The following is an 18,828-nucleotide window of genomic DNA, read 5'->3' on the forward strand; positions in this document are numbered from 1 at the left end:
TCTCTGCTGCGCTTGGGGGCCTTTTCCAGCTCGTGCTTTGCTGACCTTTGCTGAGGTTTTGCACTTTATTTGGGAGACTTTGTGTTTCTGTCACAGTTTAGGCTTGATTTCATACTGATGGAACCCAGCACGACTCAAGGTCTTTCCCACTTTCACAGTCACTATGGCCTCACCCTTTGGGATTACAGGAAAGCCTCCGGAGAATGAAAATTTTGGTGCTGTTGCGCTCAGAAATCTTTCTGATTCTGGCTGGTCATGGCCTTTTGCTAATAGACAATTATCTGTGTGTAGAGAGCAGAGTGTAAACCACTCCTGGTCATTTTAATCCTTCCACAAACCACCCCTGCATGTGTCCCTTCATCCTGCTCTGGGTATGGAATAACTTGGTGGAGCCCGTGGGTCACCCAGGGCCACCTGGGTCGGGCAGGGCTGCAGGGACCACATGAGGAACAGAGGTATTGGAGCTCTCAGCTGACACTGGCACATGCCTGTCAGCCAGCACCTGGAAAAGAGGATAAAAATGGGAAGATAAAGTACATTTTCTGGTGGTGTGGCTTGTTTGCTTCCCACACACATAAAATCCTCGCAAACCCAGAGGTGTATTTTGTTCCAAGCCCATCTGATTAGTTAATCCTCACAGATAAGCTTTTTTTGTGTGTGTGTGCTAGTTTTGTGGAAATAAATGTTTCTTAGGGAACAGTACAATCCTTTTTTGCTGAATGGGGATCAGATGTCCAGGGAATCCTGTCTCTGCACAGTGTGTGTGTCTGTGTGTGCTCGTGGGTCTCTGTGAGTCCTGTCTCAGCCCTGGGAGCCAGTGCTGTCTTTGCAGAATTTCTTGCTTTGTCAGAGGTTTTATTTTCTTCCAGCTCGGTGCTGACACTCAACAGGGACATTGTTTGGGGCTTATCACAAAATACACCTCCCTCCACAACTGCCCAGCCTGCTTTGCTGAACTGTTTTTTCTCTCTTAGGAGGATAAGTCACCATAAATCTCTGTTAGTTCGTTAACATAAAGACCTTTACAACTGTGCTTTGTTTGCACACATAATCTTAATTTGCATCTTCAGAACCACCCTCCCTCCCTCTGTGCTGTTCTTTTGGCCTTTTGTTCAGGTGGAACCACTTTCTGCTCTGGTTCCTCAGGTGTAAATCCATGATAGTTGCCATTGAATCGTATCTGGAGCCAGTAAGAGATATCTGTCTTGTGCACAGAAACATCCACCCTCTGCTCTTGTGTTATTTTACTCCCTATGAAGTTGATTTTAGTTTCAGCTCTGGAGAGGTACAAGCAGTGCCTTGCAGTGCAGGCAATTCCATGGGATTTAGTTTCCTGCTTAACCACCTGGCAGCTCCAGGCAGGGTGAAAGATGGTCAGAATCAAAAGCTGTTCTTGGATAAGAACACCTGAAGAGAAAGTCTGAGTACACAACACTCTACAGGAAGCAAGCTGGATCAGAGTGGGATCCTTGGGATCTACAGAGGCTGCTGGTTTACACCCTGTTCCTGTTTTACAACTGGGATTCTGCCTGAAGTCTCACATGGATTTCATTAATCTCCTTAGGGAAGTTCAAGCTCTCTGCTAAGTCCTTAAGAATGTACAAGCTCCTTTTCCTGTGCCCTTCCTCAGGCTGCACCTGCATTTTGCACCTTGCTCCATTTTCCTTTCAATCATGCCAGGTGACCCAGTGCTTTTAGCAGGGATGCATCATGAGATTGTCTCTTTTCTTCTTTATTTCTTCAAGGAAAGCATGAAAATTCCCATTTTCAGTCTCAAAAACGCTGCACCGCTCTCCATCTTTTTCCTGTTCTGAACCACATTTCCACACCTTTACTGCTCCTCCACGTGGCCTTGTGTCCTGCTGTTCCCATTCCAGTGTTTTTTCTGGACAAAGAGGACTCTCCCCACCCCCAGCTGGGTAGATCCATCCCAAGCTGACAGCTGGTTTTGGGGTGAAATCCTCACCCAGCTGGTTTGTCTGGGGCTGCTGTTCCAGGGGACAGGGTCGAGTGTTCCCCTGAGGAGTAACTGGTTTTACTGGTTCCTGTCCCACTGCTGGTTTGTGTTTACAGAATCCATAAACGTACAAGAGGAGCAAGACCACATTTTTTGCTCAAATGTGGAATTCGATTTCACAGAATTCTTCGATTTCACAGAAATTTTCTCTTTGTATCGACCTCCCACAGTTCAGCTTTTGGCTTTTTCTCCGTTTATCCTTCCTGATTTTCAGAGGGGCAGTAACATCCCAAGACAAAGAACTCCATGCCAAATGGCCACACAGCGAGGAGCATTTCCTTGTATTCTCCCCTGGGCAACTGTTTTCCATCCCTCCTTTCATACCACTTCAAAAGGAGGGTGGAAATTGGTTTCCTGCTCAGTCTTTCAACTACTTGAAAGTTGTCTCAGTGTAACTGCCCCACTTGGGATGAAATTATTTTATTAATACAAAGTTACACTTTTAAAAGCCTTTTGGGGGGCTGGAAGTGTGTTTTAAAATTTCAGAGCCCTGCACTTGCTGTGTTAAACCACCAGTCTGCAACACTTAAATAATATAGATAACTTATAGCATAGACAGGATCAGGATTTTTTCACTCCAGTATTATAAAAATGAGGCTTATTTTGGTTCTATTATTTTACCAGCTCTCAATTTCTCATATTCTGTCATCAGAAAAGGTTTTGATGTCAAATAATTCTAAAAACTCAAAACACAGACATGTTTCAGACCTGTTTTTTTCTGTTCTGATGCCCCAGAGTGTCTGGAGTGTGTTATGTGCCCTCAGGCAGCTGGAGCAGTGAGGGGCAGCTCTTGGCTGCTGCTGCAACCCTTGCTGTGATGCTTCACCAGCAGTTCTGCTTGAAAACCCAGGATTGGGCATTTGGGACTAAGGCAAATAGGATTTCACACTGATTTTATTGAATTATTTCTATTGGATTTATTGTCCTGTTATTTATTGTCCCTTTTCCTTCTTCTTGCCCAATTTCTGAGCTGAAATTCCTCGTCTGTGGTGCCTCGAGCTCCTCTTTGGTGGCAGCAGCATTTTCCTCTCTCGACTCCCTTCCTTGGGCTGGTCAGAGACCAGCAGAGCAGGGGGTAAATCAAGGACAAAGTGGGTAAATTTAACTCCAAGTATCTGCCATGGAGAGCTCAGACTGGGAAGGGAGGTTTGGGTTTAATTTGGTGGGTTTTTTTCATAAAATCCCAGAATGGTTCCAAGCCCATCTTGTTCCACCCCCTGCCATGGGCAGGGACAGCTTCCACTATCCCAGGTTGCTCCAAGCCTCCTCCAGCCTGGTCTTGGACCCTTCCAGGGATGGGGCAGCCACAGCTTCCCTGGACAACCCTCTCCAGGGTCTCCTTGTGCACGATCTCAGCCAGCACTGCCACCCTCACCCCATGCTGTCTGTCAGAGGGTGTTCAGAGGTGATGTGTCTGGAACATCTGATCTTGACCCAGGATAGTTTTTGAAAGTACCAAAAGGAGGATTCAAGCCTTCAGTGTGCTGAGCTTGGCTCTTTAAAATGCCACTTTTAGTACCCCAGGTGCAAGGCAATGTCTGGGTGCTGTGTCTGGGTTTGGCACATCTGGGAGCTGCTTTCATTTATCAAGTCCTTTTGTTAGAAAATGCCCCTTTGGTCTCTGTCTTTGCCCGTGAAGGTTATTTTGGTACTTCTCAGTCCAAACTTTTTTCCCCTGCCTTTTCTTTGTGATGAATCCTGTGATTAGGAAAGAGAGAGGGTAAGTTTACTCCCTCTTCCTTTCCTCACAGATTTTCTTCTCTTCTGCCAGAGGCAACCTCAGTTGAATGTCCAAAAAAAGCCCCTGGAGGCAGACCCAGAGTGAGACTCGAGTGAGCTCTGCAGCAGCAACCCAAGGACACAGCTGGGCTGTTCCAAAGGGGTCCTGGCAAGAAAACTGGAGTTTAGGGCTGGTAATTAAAATTTCAGGCTTCCCCAGATCTCAAAGTGCAGTGACAGACACTGAAGGGGAACAAGAGTGGTCATTGTCCAAATTCTCTGGGGTTTGCACCTGTGGTTAATCACTTTTGGCCTTCGGGATGTGAATGAGGACTTTGCCTGGCTGAGGGAATCTCCATGAGTTTTCCTTTGAAGGGATCATGGTGTGAACCTGATCAGCAGGTCGGTGTTCAGTACCTGAAGGGAGCCCACAAGGAAGGTGGAGAGAGACTATTTACAAGGGCCTGGAGAGGAAAGAGAAGGGGGAATGGCTTCTCACTGACAGAGAAGGGGTTTGGATTGGATACTGGGAGGAAATTCTTCCCTGTGAGGGTGATGAGGCCCTGGCACAGGTTGCCCGGAGAAGCTGTGGCTGCCCCATCCCTGGAAGTGTTCCAAGGCCAGGTTGGATGGGGCTTGGATCAACGTGGGATAGTGGAAGGTGTCTCTGCCCATGACAGGGAGTGGAACAAGATGAACTTTGAGGTCCCTTCCAACCCACACCATTCCAGAGTCCATGATCAGTCGTGCCCTGCTCTCCCGCGTGCTGAGGGCGGTGCAGCTGTGCCTTTGTCTGTGCCTGGAGGAACCAGCTCTCCCAAGGGACTGGATCCTGGACACAGCCTGGGATATGAGGAGCAACTGGTGGTGAAGCTGTGAGAGGAGTTTGGAGCCCAAAGGCAGAGCAGGTGGGTGTTCACCCAGCCAGCTCGTGACTAACTCACACTGGGAGCCAGGAGCTAAATCCAATGGATTGGATCAGAACATCCCTGAAGCCTCTGAGTGTGTCCCTGCACGCTGGGCCTGAGGCACCAAGGACTGCAGGAAAACGTGCCCTGCAGCTGCCTGTGCTCCTTCTTGTTCCTGGGCATTCCAAAATGCCAGCGGGACGGGATTTTCCAGCAGGGAGCTCTGAAGGGAGCTTTGCTGCACTTCCCTCTGGTTCCCGGGGCACATGGAGAGTGGAATACTGTGCCACAGACAGGGAAGCTGGGAAAGCTGCCAGGATCCTGCCCCTCTAAATCACATCAACCATATGTTGGAGATGAATCAGGCGTCAAACGCTGGAGGGCTGATACAGCAATTATATTTTATGGGCCTCTCACTCTCTAATCCTGGATTTCTCTTCCAGCCAGAGGTGGATGGCAGTGCCTGGCCCAGGTGCTCCTTGAGGGGAGCAGCACTTTGGTTCTGCTCAGACAATTCTTTTCTTGCCTTCTCTGCCCAGAAAATTTTTTGGCAATTAGGGATTCAAGGGTAGAGTTCAGCCTCTTTGGGCTTTTGCATTGTACAAGTGTGAAGTGGCCTGTCCAAAAATAAAGAAATGCATTTAATAACAACAAAAATCCCACAAACCAAAAAACCAACCAAACTAAAAAGAAACAACAGCTCAAAATACAGAAACAGTAGGTCAGTGACCTGTGATGATTGTTTTGATCACTGAGCTGGAAGCTCGGCCTTTAAGGGTGATGTGAGCTGTTGTTTGTTTAATATTGAGATTTAAGGATGGTGTGAGCTGTTGTTTGTTGAGCTGTTGTTTGTTTAATGTCAAGCTTTAAGGACCCTGTGAGCTGTTTGTTTAATATTGTGAGCTGTTGTTTGTTTGACTTTGCAGATGGAGGCTCAGCGCTGCCTTAACTGGGACTGTGCCACTGACATCCCAAAAGCTGCTTTATCCAAGGAATTGTGCATTGCAGGGTGTTCATTCTGGGTATCCTGGATGAAGTGCCAGGTGCAAAGCTGGATCAAGGTGGAGGCTCAGAGGGCATCTGGGATGTGTCAGTGGGGACCCTGCTCATCCCTGAGTGGGTTTTAGGGCAGCTGACACAGGAGGCTCCGTTGGCTTCTCATTTTTCCAAGTGCAGCTATCCCAGCAATGCAGCCACATTTAATGGGGAGCAGTTAATACTTTGGTATTTGCTTTGCAGCTCTGTCTGATCTCTCTCTGCCTCCCTTGAGTCTCTGGGTCATGCCAAAGGTGCATCAGTGCAGTTGTTGTCTCCACGTCTGTGTGTCCACATGGACTTTTCCTCGCACTTTTAATTCATCCTTTCCCACAGCCTTCGACTGCTGGGCTGAAATTAGTGGTGCCTGTGGTGCTGGAGGATCTGCCCTCCCCAAATGTTCTTGGCTCTCCTGCATGTTGAGCTGGTTGGCTCCTTTAGCCCCTCCAGTGGCTCATTCCTGTTTGTCAGTCTCAATCACGGGTTTTTATGGATGTGAATTGAACCTGTTGGTGCAGATGTGAAGAGGGAAAACAAGCTCGTGGAAGTGGATGGAAACCCACTGGGTGGTTTGTTCAGGGTTTGCACCTTGCTGTTCCTCTGCCTGGATGGGGATAGACAAGGAGGAAATGCCTTTCCATGCTGTGGAAATGCGTGTTTGTCCCTCCAGGCTCTCTGCAGTGCCGTTGGACTCACTGGCTCCTGGAGAGGCATCACTCCAGGGCTTCTGGGACTGCTGCCTTATTTCCCATCAGCAAACATTCTGGCAGCACAGATTGTGAAAATCGGGAGGTGTTTGCTTAGGAGGAGGAGGGGAAAAGGTTTCTGATGTATCAGCAGGATGCAGAGGAGGTGGGAAAGGTGACAGCACGTTGTCTGGCCTGGGAGAGAGGCACTTTTGCACAAAACAGAAGGAAGTAGCTGAAATGGGGGAAGGGTCATGGCTTGTCCACGACCATTGGTGAGGACCGGGATGTAACCCAGGAGCTCTGACTTCTCCTTGGATGCCCTCCCTGCTCTGCAAGGTCATGGCTGTGTCTTCCAGGCCATAAACACCTCTGCTCCAGGACCCCAATTTAAAGGCTGCTGTTGAGAACTGCCTGATGCTGAGCTGGCTGCAGAGAGGAGCAAACAGCTCCTGTGGGTACCGAGCTGTGCTTCCCGGGAGCTCCGAGGATGCTCCTAACCCTGGCCCCTGCCTCTCTCTTGTTTTTCTGACTCAGTCCACTGAATTCTCGCTGCTTTTCTCAGGAAATGGCTCAGCAGCTGAGTGGATCATCTCCTCTGGGGATTTTGGTACATACACCACGTTTCTCCCTGGCTGGGTTTCTCCCCCCTCCTCGTGCTGAGCTCTCTCCGTGGCCGTGTTCCCTCTCCTCGCTGTTTGGGCAAGTTGAAAAATCTTTAATTATCATGAAATGCTTTCTGCAAGAGTAGATTGCTGTGCCATTAAAACCGGAACAGACATGACTGGGGAGCAAATGAACATTTTTAAAGAAAAGGTCTGAACATGCAGCTCCTCGACCCAAACCAGTCCCTCACGCAGCAAGGCCCCGGCTGACCCGGCGCAATTACCGCAGTCTTGGCAGCTGGCAGGATCAGCAAATGGGGTTTATGTCAGAGCTTGTTACCTTAATTTGGTTAATTGTAGAGCAGAGTGCGATTGAACAGCCAGTTCAAACCAGGTTCCAGCTCTCCAGGGTGCCGGGCACGGGCAGGGAATTGCCTGGAGAGCGGTGGCGGCGGCAGCGTGGGATGGGGGGTATGGGGAGCTGGGGGTGCCAGGGATGTGCTCCCTTACAGGCCTCGGGCTCCCCTGGGGGAGTTGAGGCCGTGCTTGGCAGCCTCACCTGCAGATTTGTAACCCTTGATTTGATCCAAAGTCTGCAGCTGAAGCCTCCAAAAGCCTGGAGGCTGGAATTGCACGTCGAGGCTTGAAGGATGCTGAGCGGCTGTTTTTGGGAAGTTTTGTGGGCCATTTGTAGATGGTCCAGCACATGTCCCTCCTCCCTCCAGTACACCCTTGTCTAGTTGACAAGGTGGTGTTTGATCAAAGGTTGGACTCAATGATCTTGGAGGTCTTTTGCAACCTAAATGATTTTGTGATTCTTTTGGCAGTGCCTGTTGCAATAGGATGAGGGGCAATGGTTTTCAACTGCAAGAGAACAGGTTTAGATTATATAAAGAAAGAATTTTCTTATGATGAGGGTGGAGAGACACTGGCACAGCTTGCCCAGAGAGGTGGTGGATGCCCCATCCCTGAAAACACTCAGGGTCAGGTTGGATGGGGCTTTGAGCCCCCTGATCTGGTTGAAGATGTCGCTGCTCATTGCAGGGGTTGGACTCCATGGACTGGTGTTTGTTAAGCAGCCCAGGCTCCTCTCCTGCAACCAGGAGGTGATAAAACATGGAAAAAGCAAAAGAGCATCACGTGGGCCCTGGAGGATGAAAGCCTGGCCCCTTGGAGCAGGAAGAATCACAGAATCATTTATATTGGAAAAGACCTTTAAGACCGTGGAGACGAACCATCCCCCAGCACTGCCAAGGCCACCACTAACCCCTGTCCCCAAGTGCCACATCCACACAGCTTTTAAATCCCTTCAGGGATGGGGAGCCCACCCAGGTTGTCCAGCCCTGGGCAGCTGTACCAGGGCTGGACAACCCTTTTGGTGAAGAATTTTTTCCTAATACACAACCTAAAGCTCCCCTGGCACAACTTGAGATAGATCTTGATTCCTCTGGTTGTTCAGTCGTGTCCTGACACGTTGCTGAATCCATTTTACCGTGAGGGCACAGAAATGTGAAATTTAGTAGCTCTCTGCAAGTTTTTGGGGAGCTACAACTCTCTGTGGGTGAGGATGGGAGAGGGCATTGAGGTGTTGGCTCCTCACATGCTGAGGAGGATCAAAAAGCCCCTTTCCTTCTTTCCTTGCTTCCTTCCTTGTCCCCTCTCCTGGCTGCCCCTGCGCTGACTTGCCCCTCCTTTGCCGGCAGCGACATTCCGATGCCTCAAAGGGATGGGTTGGGTGCAAGGAGAGGTGTGTGAGTAATTAGTTATGTCCCACCCATCCCTCCCTCCCTCCATCACCCTAACCCACCCTCAGGGAATGAAATTACAGCCTTTGATTTCATTCCTGTGCTTCAGCTCTGCTCCAGACGGTCCTGCTGCCTTTGCTGGAGTCATGGAAGCCCAGATGGGTTTAGGTGGGGAGGGACCTTAAAGCTCATCCCATTTCACCCCCTGCCATGGGCAAGGGCACCTTCCACTATCCCAGGTTGCTCCAAGCCCCATCCATCCTGGCCTTGGACACTTCCAGGGATGGGGTGTGGCCTTGGACCCTCCCTTACCCAGAGGCTGAGGATGCCTGTGGTTGCCAAGTGGGTGGCACATCCTCAGTCCAGGAATGTGGTTTTGGGCAGGGACCACCAATGCTCCCCTCTCCTCCCCTCCCATCCAGCTGGGCCAGGGCAGCAGCTCAGCCCTTTCTTGGCAGCACCAGGACCGTGGTTTGTGTGAGGGTTGGGGAGGCACCAAGTGAAACCTGCAGCTGCCTCAGGAAAAGGAACCTCAGAGGGTTCTGTGACAAACAGAAAGGGGTTTCAGGGGGAGCTGGTGACCAACTGTGGGCAAGAAATGGAGTGATCCTTGTGGTGTTTCTTGTGCCCCGCTGCTCATGGATTGGAGCATCCTCCTGGTGTGGTGAAGGTGATGATCCATTGATCCTGGTGCAGAGCCTGAGAACCTTTGAGAAGAGACATCCCGAGGGTGTTTGAAATGTCAGGAGAGCCTCCTGCTCTCCTAGTCCATCCATGTGCTGTTCCAGTAGCTAATTACAGGCACTGTTAACAAAAAGTGTATCTTATTCCCATAACAAAAGACCTGGAAAGAACTAGACTGGTAATTATTCAGGAAGGGCAGCAAATGAGCTCAGGAAAGCTGAGCCCAAGGGACTGAGCAGAATGTGATACCCTGCACCCCCCTCCTGCTCAGCCCTTTATTCATTTGTGCTAAATTAGGATTCTATGGCTGAACCTGTAAGCCAAGAATTAAGGTTAAACTCAGCATTAGATCAGTCTCTGAATTTCCTGGCTTTGCTGTTACACTTGGATGTGTTTTTAAAAAGGATTGGTGCCTTTTGCTCAGGAGGTTCACTGGCTCCAGTAAACACATCCAGCACATCCCAAAGTAGATGCAGAACAGACCTTCCTGCTGCAAGGACATGCTGGGAGAGAGGGATGAAGTGACTCCAGTGAAGAACAGGAATTGGAACTGGGATCTGGACAAGCAGAGCCTTGCACACCTGCTGGACATCCCTGCACTGGGTTTCCCACTCCTGATGGATTCCCAGATGGTGGATGAGCTGCTCCTGCGGTCCTGGCTCTCCTACAGCTCATACCCACAGCATCCCCTTGCAAATGGCACAGCTTCTGCCAGGGAAAAGGCAGAGGGTGCTGGTTTCCTGGGCAGCTTGGTGAGCAGAGAGCATTTGCACACCATGATAGGGAATATCTGTTTGCCTGGTTAGGATTCAGCAGGAGCAGGAGGGAAAAAGGAGGGAAGGGAGCAATGCCCAGGGTGGAAAGGATGGGATGGAACTGAAGGGTCAGGGAGAGAGATCAGCTGATCACACAGATCACTGTGTCTCTGGCACAGGTTTGGAGCAGTCTCATGAGTGACAGATGCATCTCAGACTGATGGTGCTGTCAGGAAAAATCCCTCTTTCCCAGCACTGGAAAGATGAGTGGGAGGTGTTACAGTGTCTGTGCATCCAGGTTTGTCACCCAGCCCCTGCAGCAGTGGCTTTTGGTGGCGTAGGGGAGGGAAAGATCTGAAGAGAGGCCATCCAGAGGGAAAGTGCCTGGTGTTTGAGCATCCCTTGCTTTTCCCAGCAGCACATCCTGGGTTTCCTTGTGCTGAGACATGAAGGGTTAAGCTCCAGGCCCTGCTGACAGCCATGTGATGCAGTTGCTGGGGTGATTAGTAATGATCTGTGCCCTAAGAGGAATCACATGGGCTTCCACAGGGCTCCTGGATGCAAAGGTGCCCCTGGATCCCACCACGCTCCCTCTTCCCTCCGCACCGAGGGGAGTGGCAGGTCTGGGAATGGGAATGTGGCTTTACCATCCCAGCTCTACACCCAGGCCCCACATCAAAAGGCAGGGAACAAAACAACTGCAGAGCATTTGAAAGCAAAATAAATAAAGCCGGGGCTGCTCCGGGGCAGTTGGGAGCAGAGGGACAATCGAGGTGCCTATTTCTGGCTGTTCCTTTCAAAGGCAGATCCATAACAGGAACTTTTCATCGTGGGGCCCTAAAGAAGGTGACTTCTGATATCCAAGTCCCAAAGAACCTGACTTCCCCCAATCAAAGGGATTGCCACAGCCCTCTGCTTTGTCAGGTGGCTGGTGGGACCGGAGGAAATCCTGGGTTTCTGCTTTATTGGGTGGCTGGTGGAAGTGGAGGAAATCCTGGGGCTTTATCGAACGCCAGCAGCCTTCAGTCGAGAGGACAACGGGACAATATCTGTTTGCAAAGCATCTTCCAGCAGGAAGGTCCCCAGAACGTTTTCTTCACGGGGGAGAAGGTGTCTGGGAGATCACCTCAGAGATGGCACGTTGCAGTGTGAGAAAGTTTGGAGGAGTCACTCGTGACCAGTTGCTTGGGACACATAATTCTGGGGCTTGTTATCAATGCAGATGAATTAAGCACTGTAAGACTGGAGGAATCAGCCCAGCAGGAAGATGTGCCTGTGCTCTCAGCATAACCTGAAATTAAGATCATTAATCCTAAGAGCAGCTTTTCCCTCCAGGTTTCTCTGTTTCAACCCCCACAGAGGCTCTCAGGGTACGCAGCCCATCACTGATCCTCTCCTGTGTCCTGCAGGTGATGTGTCAAACCTGACTCCTGAGCACTCCTTCGAGGGCACAAATGTCGATGTTGGGAACATCGTGTTGGCTTTGTACAGTGGCCTCTTTGCCTATGGAGGATGGTAAGATGCTCCCTCTCTCTCTTTTTTTTGGGAACTGAATCCCAACACCAAACTGAAGCTCCTGGAGGGCTCCTTTGAGCACCTGCAAGCACGAGGAGCTGCTCAATCTGCTGTAGAAACAGGCCAGTTGCAGCCTCCTTATCATGGAATCATGGAATGGTTTGGGTTGGAAGGACCTTAAAGATCATCTTGTTCCATCCCCCTGCCATGGGCAGGGACACCTTCCACTACCCCAGGCTGCTCCAAGCCCTGTCCAACCTGGCCTTGGACACTTCCAGGGATGGGGCAGCCACAGCTTCTCTGGGCAACCTGTGCCAGGGCCTCCCCACCCTCACAGGAAAGGATTTCCTCCCAATATCCCATCTAACCCTGCCCTCTGTCAGTGAGAAGCCCTTCCCCCTTGTCCTGTCCCTCCAGGCCCTTATCCAAAGTCCCTCTCCAGTCCTCTTGGAGCCCCTTTAGGCACTGGAAGAGGCTCTCAGCTCTCCCTGGCTTGCTCCTTGCAGGTTTGGTACTGTAGGTCTTGGAATTAGGCACCAGCCATGCTCAAGTGTTCCCACAGGCATCTCTGTGCCCCTCCTGAAATCCCCGTGCACATGAGTTAAACTGCAGGGCTTTATATGTTCCATGGACTAACCAGAATGAACCCCTGTTCTTTTTAAATTCCAGGAATTACTTGAATTTTGTGACAGAAGAGATGATAAATCCCTACAGGTAGGTGTGTGTCTTGGGATGACATCCTTGGGAGCAGGACCTGTATTTTGGGGAAGCCTCTTCCTCGTGTGTGTGTGTAACAGGGGTTGCTGATCAGCCCAGAAGCCAAGGTCTTCATCTGGGGAAATAGAAAACAAGATAAATTAATGGCCTTTTTCCTCCCTGGAATCAGGGAAGCGGAATAATAATCTCTGTAGGAGAAGGGCTGTTGTTTACGCTGCTTTCCTGTCCCACTAATATCAGTGCTGCTGGAAAGCCCCGCTTCCTTGGCGTGACACCTCAGTGAGTTATGGGCGAGGGAGAAGCGCTCAGGGCTTTATTAGTGCCTTGTATAAACTCCCAGCAGAGGGTTTGTGCTGCTGTCCATGTGTTTGTCCCGTGCTCTTCCCATCCTGTTGAGCAACAGCTGCTTCCTGCGCCGCTCGTGCCTTTCGGGGTTACTCGGGGGCCTGGCGAGCTCAGGACGGGCCACAGCAAAGCAGGACAATGCTGAGAAATCCCTCTTGCTCGTGGGATGGTCCCTGTGAGCCACTGGGATCCAGGTCTCAGGGTCACTTGTGCAGAGAGCCCGTTCCTGGCTGACCCTGGGGGTGATTCGTTTGTGCTGGGGAGGATTCGATACTCCCTTTCCTTCAGAAACAGTTAGAAAAAGGGGGGTTGCATTTTGCAATTCTTTGCGTGTCTGCTGAATGCAGTCATGGGATTTGACTCTCCTCCTGTGGCTTTGAGCTCTGCTGGACCAATTAGACGTGGCACCAAGCAGGGTTTTCTTTTTCAGTTTCCATTCGCAAATGAAGTTAAACTGCTTGGAAAGGCAAATTTGTACCGACACAGCCTGGTTACAGACCCGCTCAGGCTGTGTCTGGACTCATTTTCCTCGAGTTTCCTCAGCCCATCCATCTGCACAGAGTTAGAGGCTAAAAACTGCCCGCTGGGTCCCTGAGCTTCCCATCTCCCACAAGAAACCCAGCAGCAACAAGTGAATCTCCTTTGCCCAGGAGAGAATCCACGTGCTAATGCCACTGGGTGTTTTTAATTAATTGCCATTGCAGTGATCTTGGATTGCTGCTCAGTCAGCCAGAGCCTCTCCATGGAAAAAGTCCCTTTTACCATCACCCTTCACTCTCCATCAGGCTGTTCAGAGCATCGTGGAGTTGTTAAGGTTGGAAAAGACCTTTAAGATCACCAAGTCCAGGCGTCAGTGCAGGACCACTAAACCATGTCCTCAAGTGCCACATCCACATGTTTCTTGAACACCTCCAGGGATTCCACCATTTCCCTGGGCAGCTCGTTCCCATGTGGGCATCTCCTCTGCCCTGGGAGCAGATCGTGGCTGGGAGACCTGACACTCTGAGAAGCCAAAGAGCAGAAGGGCTCAGACAAACCTTGAGCGAGCACAGGAGGGCGGCGATCCCTGGGATCAGCAGCTCCCTCCTCTGAACTTCTCCATGACAATGTATGTTTTTCCCTAGGAACCTGCCCCTGGCCATCATCATCTCCCTGCCCGTGGTCACTCTGGTCTATGTGCTGACCAACTTGGCCTATTTCACCACGCTGTCCACGAATGAGATGCTGACGTCCGAGGCCGTGGCCGTGGTAAGATGGGGCTGCTCCGACGGGACTGTTTTCCAGGGCAGGTTAAATCACACTTGCAGTCTCTGCTCACATCTCCTGCTTTGTTCCAGGCTGGTCATGGCTCCTTACAAAAAAACCTGATGTTTAACAGGAGATAAAGAGCAGCTGTGATGGGAGCAGGGGAGAGCAGCGTGATACCGAGCGGGATTCAAGGCAGACAGCGAGGGTGGGCAGCAGATAGTGCTGCTCTTAGTTCCCAAATAGGGAAGGTGCCTGCTGGCCTTGTGACTTCTCATCAGTTACCAGAGCATAATATTTATGGGGAAAGGTCATTCAGTCAATACTGAACTAGATCGTTGTCTCTCTGGATCTTCCTTGTTTTAATTAAGTGAGATAAATAATACTTCTATTAATTAAAATGTCACGGCGGTCAGAAATATTGGTTGCTTCAGGAAGGAGCAGACTTTGCAAACAGTATGACCAGGATTGTTCAGGGCTTCAAAGGGAATCTCCCAGCCCAGGATGAGCTGGTCTGGGCCACTCAGGTGACAGTGCTCCATCCTGTGGGTTGGCACCAAGCCCCTGCTCCAGCCCACGGTGATGTGGTGTTGAGTTTTTGGGGGTGCAGCCTGTGTTGGATTGAATCATAAAGGGTTTGAGCTGGAAGGGGTCTAAAAAATCATCATGTTCTAACTCCCTGCCATGGGCAGGGACACCTTCCACTAGACCACATTGCTCCAAACCCCATCCAGCCTGGCCTTGGACACTTCCAGAGATGTTGTTGTAATTGTGTCCATTGCTGCAGCCATGAGCCTTTGCAAGGCTGGAAATCAATATCACAGCAAAGGCTGCAAATCAATATAAATTGGAGTAAAACCACAGTGGAGCAGCCCAGGGTCACTCTGTGACAAAACACTGCAGCCCCGGGACACTCCATGTCCCCAGGGCTGTGTCCCAGGTCCTGACTCAGCACTTGGCAGCAGCTCCGCGTTTGAGGCTCCTCAGTTTCCGTTTGATCTTGAACTTCCCGATGGCTGTTCTGATAAATGTTGTGTCCTGACCCCGAGGGAAGGGCTGGCTGCTGCTTTAGTTTAGCAGTTCCACAATATGCTTTTTCAGGAAAGAGGGGCAGCAAATGGCAACATGGAAAACTCTGCAACAGCTTCAGCACAGAGCTGTGTGCTTTGCTCAGATTTCTGCAAAGATGAAGCCTTTGTAGGCAGCTGTGAGTTCTTTTGGACGTTCTGGGTTATGAAATGTCCCTTGTTGTCCCCCCATTTAGGATTTTGGGAACTACCACCTTGGTGTCATGTCCTGGATCATCCCTGTCTTTGTTGGCCTGTCGTGTTTTGGGTCGGTCAATGGATCTCTCTTCACTTCTTCCCGGTAGGTTTGTTGCTCAATCCTGTGGGGTTTGTTTACAAGCTGTGCTTAGTTCCTCTTCTTTTAGAGTCGTCCCCCAGAGAGTGGCTGTGGGCAGACACAAAGTCTGAAGGGTCTGGAGGCCATGTGGGGAATGCAGGGGAAAAAAAAGTCAGCCTTTAAAACCATATCCAGATTAAAGGAAACCTTCCAGTGGTCTTAATCTTCTGTTCCTCAGGCAAAGTGCTGTTGAAGTCAATAAACCAGAAACAGACACAGGCTCGGTGATGATGGGAAAGTGGCTTTAATGAAAAGCAGAAAGTTGTGAAACTTCAGGGCTGAGAATCCCTTCAGGAAGGGGAGAAAGGACGGGTCAGGACAGGGACTGAGATGGTTCTGGCTCTGACACATCTCCTGGGTTGTCTTAGGACAGTCACTTAATGGCTGTCTCTGGAATGGAGATAAATACATTTTTCCTGCATTCTTTGTCCATCTCCAGCCTCCCTTCTAAGTCAGGGATTGGCATTTCAGTCCTGCTGCCTCAGTCTGGGCTGAGCTCGGGCTGTCTGTCCCTGTTTGTGCTGCAGACAAACCCCAGCTGGGTTGCAGGGGGTAACTGCTCTGTGTCCCCTTCCAGGCTGTTCTTCGTGGGATCCCGAGAGGGACACCTGCCTTCCATCCTGTCCATGATCCACCCCAGGCTCCTCACTCCTTTGCCATCCCTCGTGTTCACGGTAACACCCAGGGCTGGGCTGGGCAGGAAGGGGTGGGGTGGGATCCCATCAGAGGGGTTGGAGGTGGGGCTGCCACCTCCAGTCACAGCCATTCCTGCATTCACCTACAGGAGAATGACCTCATCATATCCTCATAGTCCACTTCTGGTTTGAATTCTCCCCACCCCTGGAAGTGTCCAAGGCCAGGTTGGATGGGGCTTGGAACAACCTGGTCTGCTGGAAGGTGTCCCTGCCCATGGCAGGAGGTGGAACAAGATGAGGTCCTTTAAGGTCCTTCCAGCCCAAAGCATTCCATGATTCTATGCAATCATTCCAGGCACCAATTGAAAAATAGCTTAAAGAAGTAAAAATTGATGACCAGGATCCTTTTCCTGGCAGGCAGTTCTTCCAAAATCCCCGTGTTTAGTGTTGTACCATAGGTGGTTTTGCCTCCTCCCTTTGCTAATGGCTTTTTCCCTCCTCAGTGTGTCATGACCCTGCTCTATGCCTTCTCCAACGACATCTTCTCAGTCATCAACTTCTTCAGCTTCTTTAACTGGCTGTGTGTGGCTCTGGCCATCATTGGGATGATGTGGCTTCGTTACAAGAAGCCAGAGCTGGAGAGGCCCATCAAGGTGAGAAGGGTGGGAAATGGGAGGTGGGTCCTCCCCAAGTCCCTTCCTATCCCCAGGGAAGGCTCAGCTGCTGCTCCTGGGTGGGAGAGGGACTGGCATTGCAGGGAGAGGTGGGGTTGTAGCTAATGGAGATGTTCCTGCTGCTGAATGGGAGTTGGTGCAGGAGGATGAAGAGCTGCTATGGTCGTGGGGACAACAGAGTGAAGGAGCTCTGGGTGTCGGGAGCACGGGATGTTGTGGTGGATAACACAGCAGGAAGCTCTCCGTGACTGATCCGCTCCCCAGGACACAGCCCAGCCTGTGGCTCTCAGTGAAACACTCTGTACCATCAGGGAATTCACCTAAAATAGTTCTCTGCTGAAGCAGCCCCTGCACTGGGAGCTTTGTTCCCTGTGTCCTTGGCCAGCTTGGCAGCTCCGTGGCCCATCTGGGAGGAGGCCAAGATCGTGTCATCCCGGTGTGTCTGATGGCCCTCAGGGCATGTTTCCCACTCATCCCTGAGCACAGTCGTGTCTCTGCCAGGCAACAACACCCAGAGAGAGACAAACCCCCAGGCCTGTGCTGGTGCTTTCCCAAAGTGACTCTCTGTGGGGTGTTTCCTTAGTGGTTTTGGGTTTCTTAGTGGGTGCCCTGCTCAGAGTCCCCTGAGGAACAGCCCTGAGGATAACATGGCTTGTGCTGTGGCTGCTGCTGAAGTTGGGTGTGTTGGTACAGGTGCTTTGTATAAGGCATCATGGAAGTATGGAATTGGGATCCAAAGAGGTGCTGAGAAAGGCTTCTGGCTCCTGGCCATGGTGGAACATGAACTCTGTCCCTCCCTGGGCTGTACAGCTGGATAAACTTCCCTGGAAAGTGTGCCCTGTTGCCCTGACACATCTCCTGACCTGTTCCTTGGTCCCTGCTCAGGTGAACATCTGCCTGCCCATTTTCTTCATCCTGGCCTGCCTGTTCCTCATCGCTGTTTCCTTCTGGATGACGCCGAAGGAATGTGCCATCGGCTTTGCCATCATCTTCAGTGGGATCCCTTTTTACTTCTTCGGGGTCTGGTGGCAGAACAAGCCCAAGTGGGTTCTCCAAGGCATCTGTAAGTACCCCCAGGGAGGAGCAAGGGTGCAGCTCTTGCTCCAAAAAGAACAGTTTCCCAGTTGCATCCTACAGCTGGGAGCACTGGCTCTCCTTCCTGTGGAGGAGGTTCCAAAGTCTTGGCTCTGATCCATTCTTTAATGATGACAATTTTAACCTGATGATTACCATGTCTATCAAGCACCCAGAATGCACCCTGACTTGCAATAATTGCAAAGTTTGGGACAAATACTATCTGCTGGGGTTTTTTTATCTTGGAAAACAGGTTGTTTTTACTCATCAGAACATAATTCCCTGAGCACGTTGCTCCTCCTCCTGGAAAAGCCCAGGGCCAAGGCTTTGCTCAGCAGAGAATCCCTTTACAGGGGTGTAAGAAGGGGAAGAGAGGAATGGAGCACAGTTGGCCTCTATTTGACTGCTGAAAATTCACAATTAATCCCATTCCACGGTTTAGCCAGTGCTAACGTTTCAGATTCGGGCACAGCTTTCCTTGGCATCACACCATGGCAGCAGAGCAGAGGGAGGGGAAATCTCCTGGATGTGTTCTCTTAAGAAGTTTATTTTTAAGGTATCTGCTCTAAGGTTTTCCAACAGCTGACGCTGCCCCACGGTGTGTTTAGGGATGGAGAGGCTGTGCCTGGCGCATGGAACCTCTGCCTGAACAACTGAATCCAGAAAGTCAATCCATGTTGTCCAAGTAACTGAACTCCACCAGCTGCCTCCCGGCTCTCCTACAACGGGCTGACCTAGAAAAGCAGACAAGGAGAAGTGCCCAGCCTTAGCTGGGTGTTTTATGAGGAAGAAAAAGGCTTTCAGAGCAGTGCTCAGCACTCCTTACTCTTTTTTTCTCCTGTTTCTGTTTCCCTCTCCCACACTCACTTTTTATCCTGAGTATTAGGCTCAGTTCCTGGAAAAACCATTTTTGCAGTGCCTGGGTGGCAAATTACCATATTCATTGTTTTTCTCCACCAAAGGCTTGTAAGGAGAATATAGAAAATATTCTGGGAACAGAGAACTGATAATCCTGCAAATTCTCTGGGAACAGAGAACGATAATCCTGCAAACATCCAGTTAGAA

General features: G+C 50.6%; 1 protein-coding gene across 1 annotated transcript in view; it reads left to right on the plus strand.

Moving 5' to 3' along the window:
• SLC7A5 (solute carrier family 7 member 5) overlaps window positions 1-18,828 on the plus strand; it is a 38,896-nt gene that overhangs the window by 13,259 nt on the left and 6,809 nt on the right. Inside the window, exons 3-9 of the mRNA XM_050311718.1 lie at window positions 11,564-11,669; window positions 12,339-12,383; window positions 13,856-13,979; window positions 15,241-15,344; window positions 15,958-16,054; window positions 16,519-16,668; window positions 17,575-17,752. Of these exons, the coding sequence (XP_050167675.1) occupies window positions 11,564-11,669; window positions 12,339-12,383; window positions 13,856-13,979; window positions 15,241-15,344; window positions 15,958-16,054; window positions 16,519-16,668; window positions 17,575-17,752 (804 nt within the window). The remainder of the gene's footprint in view (window positions 1-11,563; window positions 11,670-12,338; window positions 12,384-13,855; window positions 13,980-15,240; window positions 15,345-15,957; window positions 16,055-16,518; window positions 16,669-17,574; window positions 17,753-18,828) is intronic.

The sequence above is a fragment of the Myiozetetes cayanensis genome, unplaced genomic scaffold (assembly GCF_022539395.1).
Source record: "Myiozetetes cayanensis isolate MyiCay16 unplaced genomic scaffold, myiCay2020 scf16, whole genome shotgun sequence".
Lineage (NCBI taxonomy): Eukaryota > Metazoa > Chordata > Aves > Passeriformes > Tyrannidae > Myiozetetes > Myiozetetes cayanensis.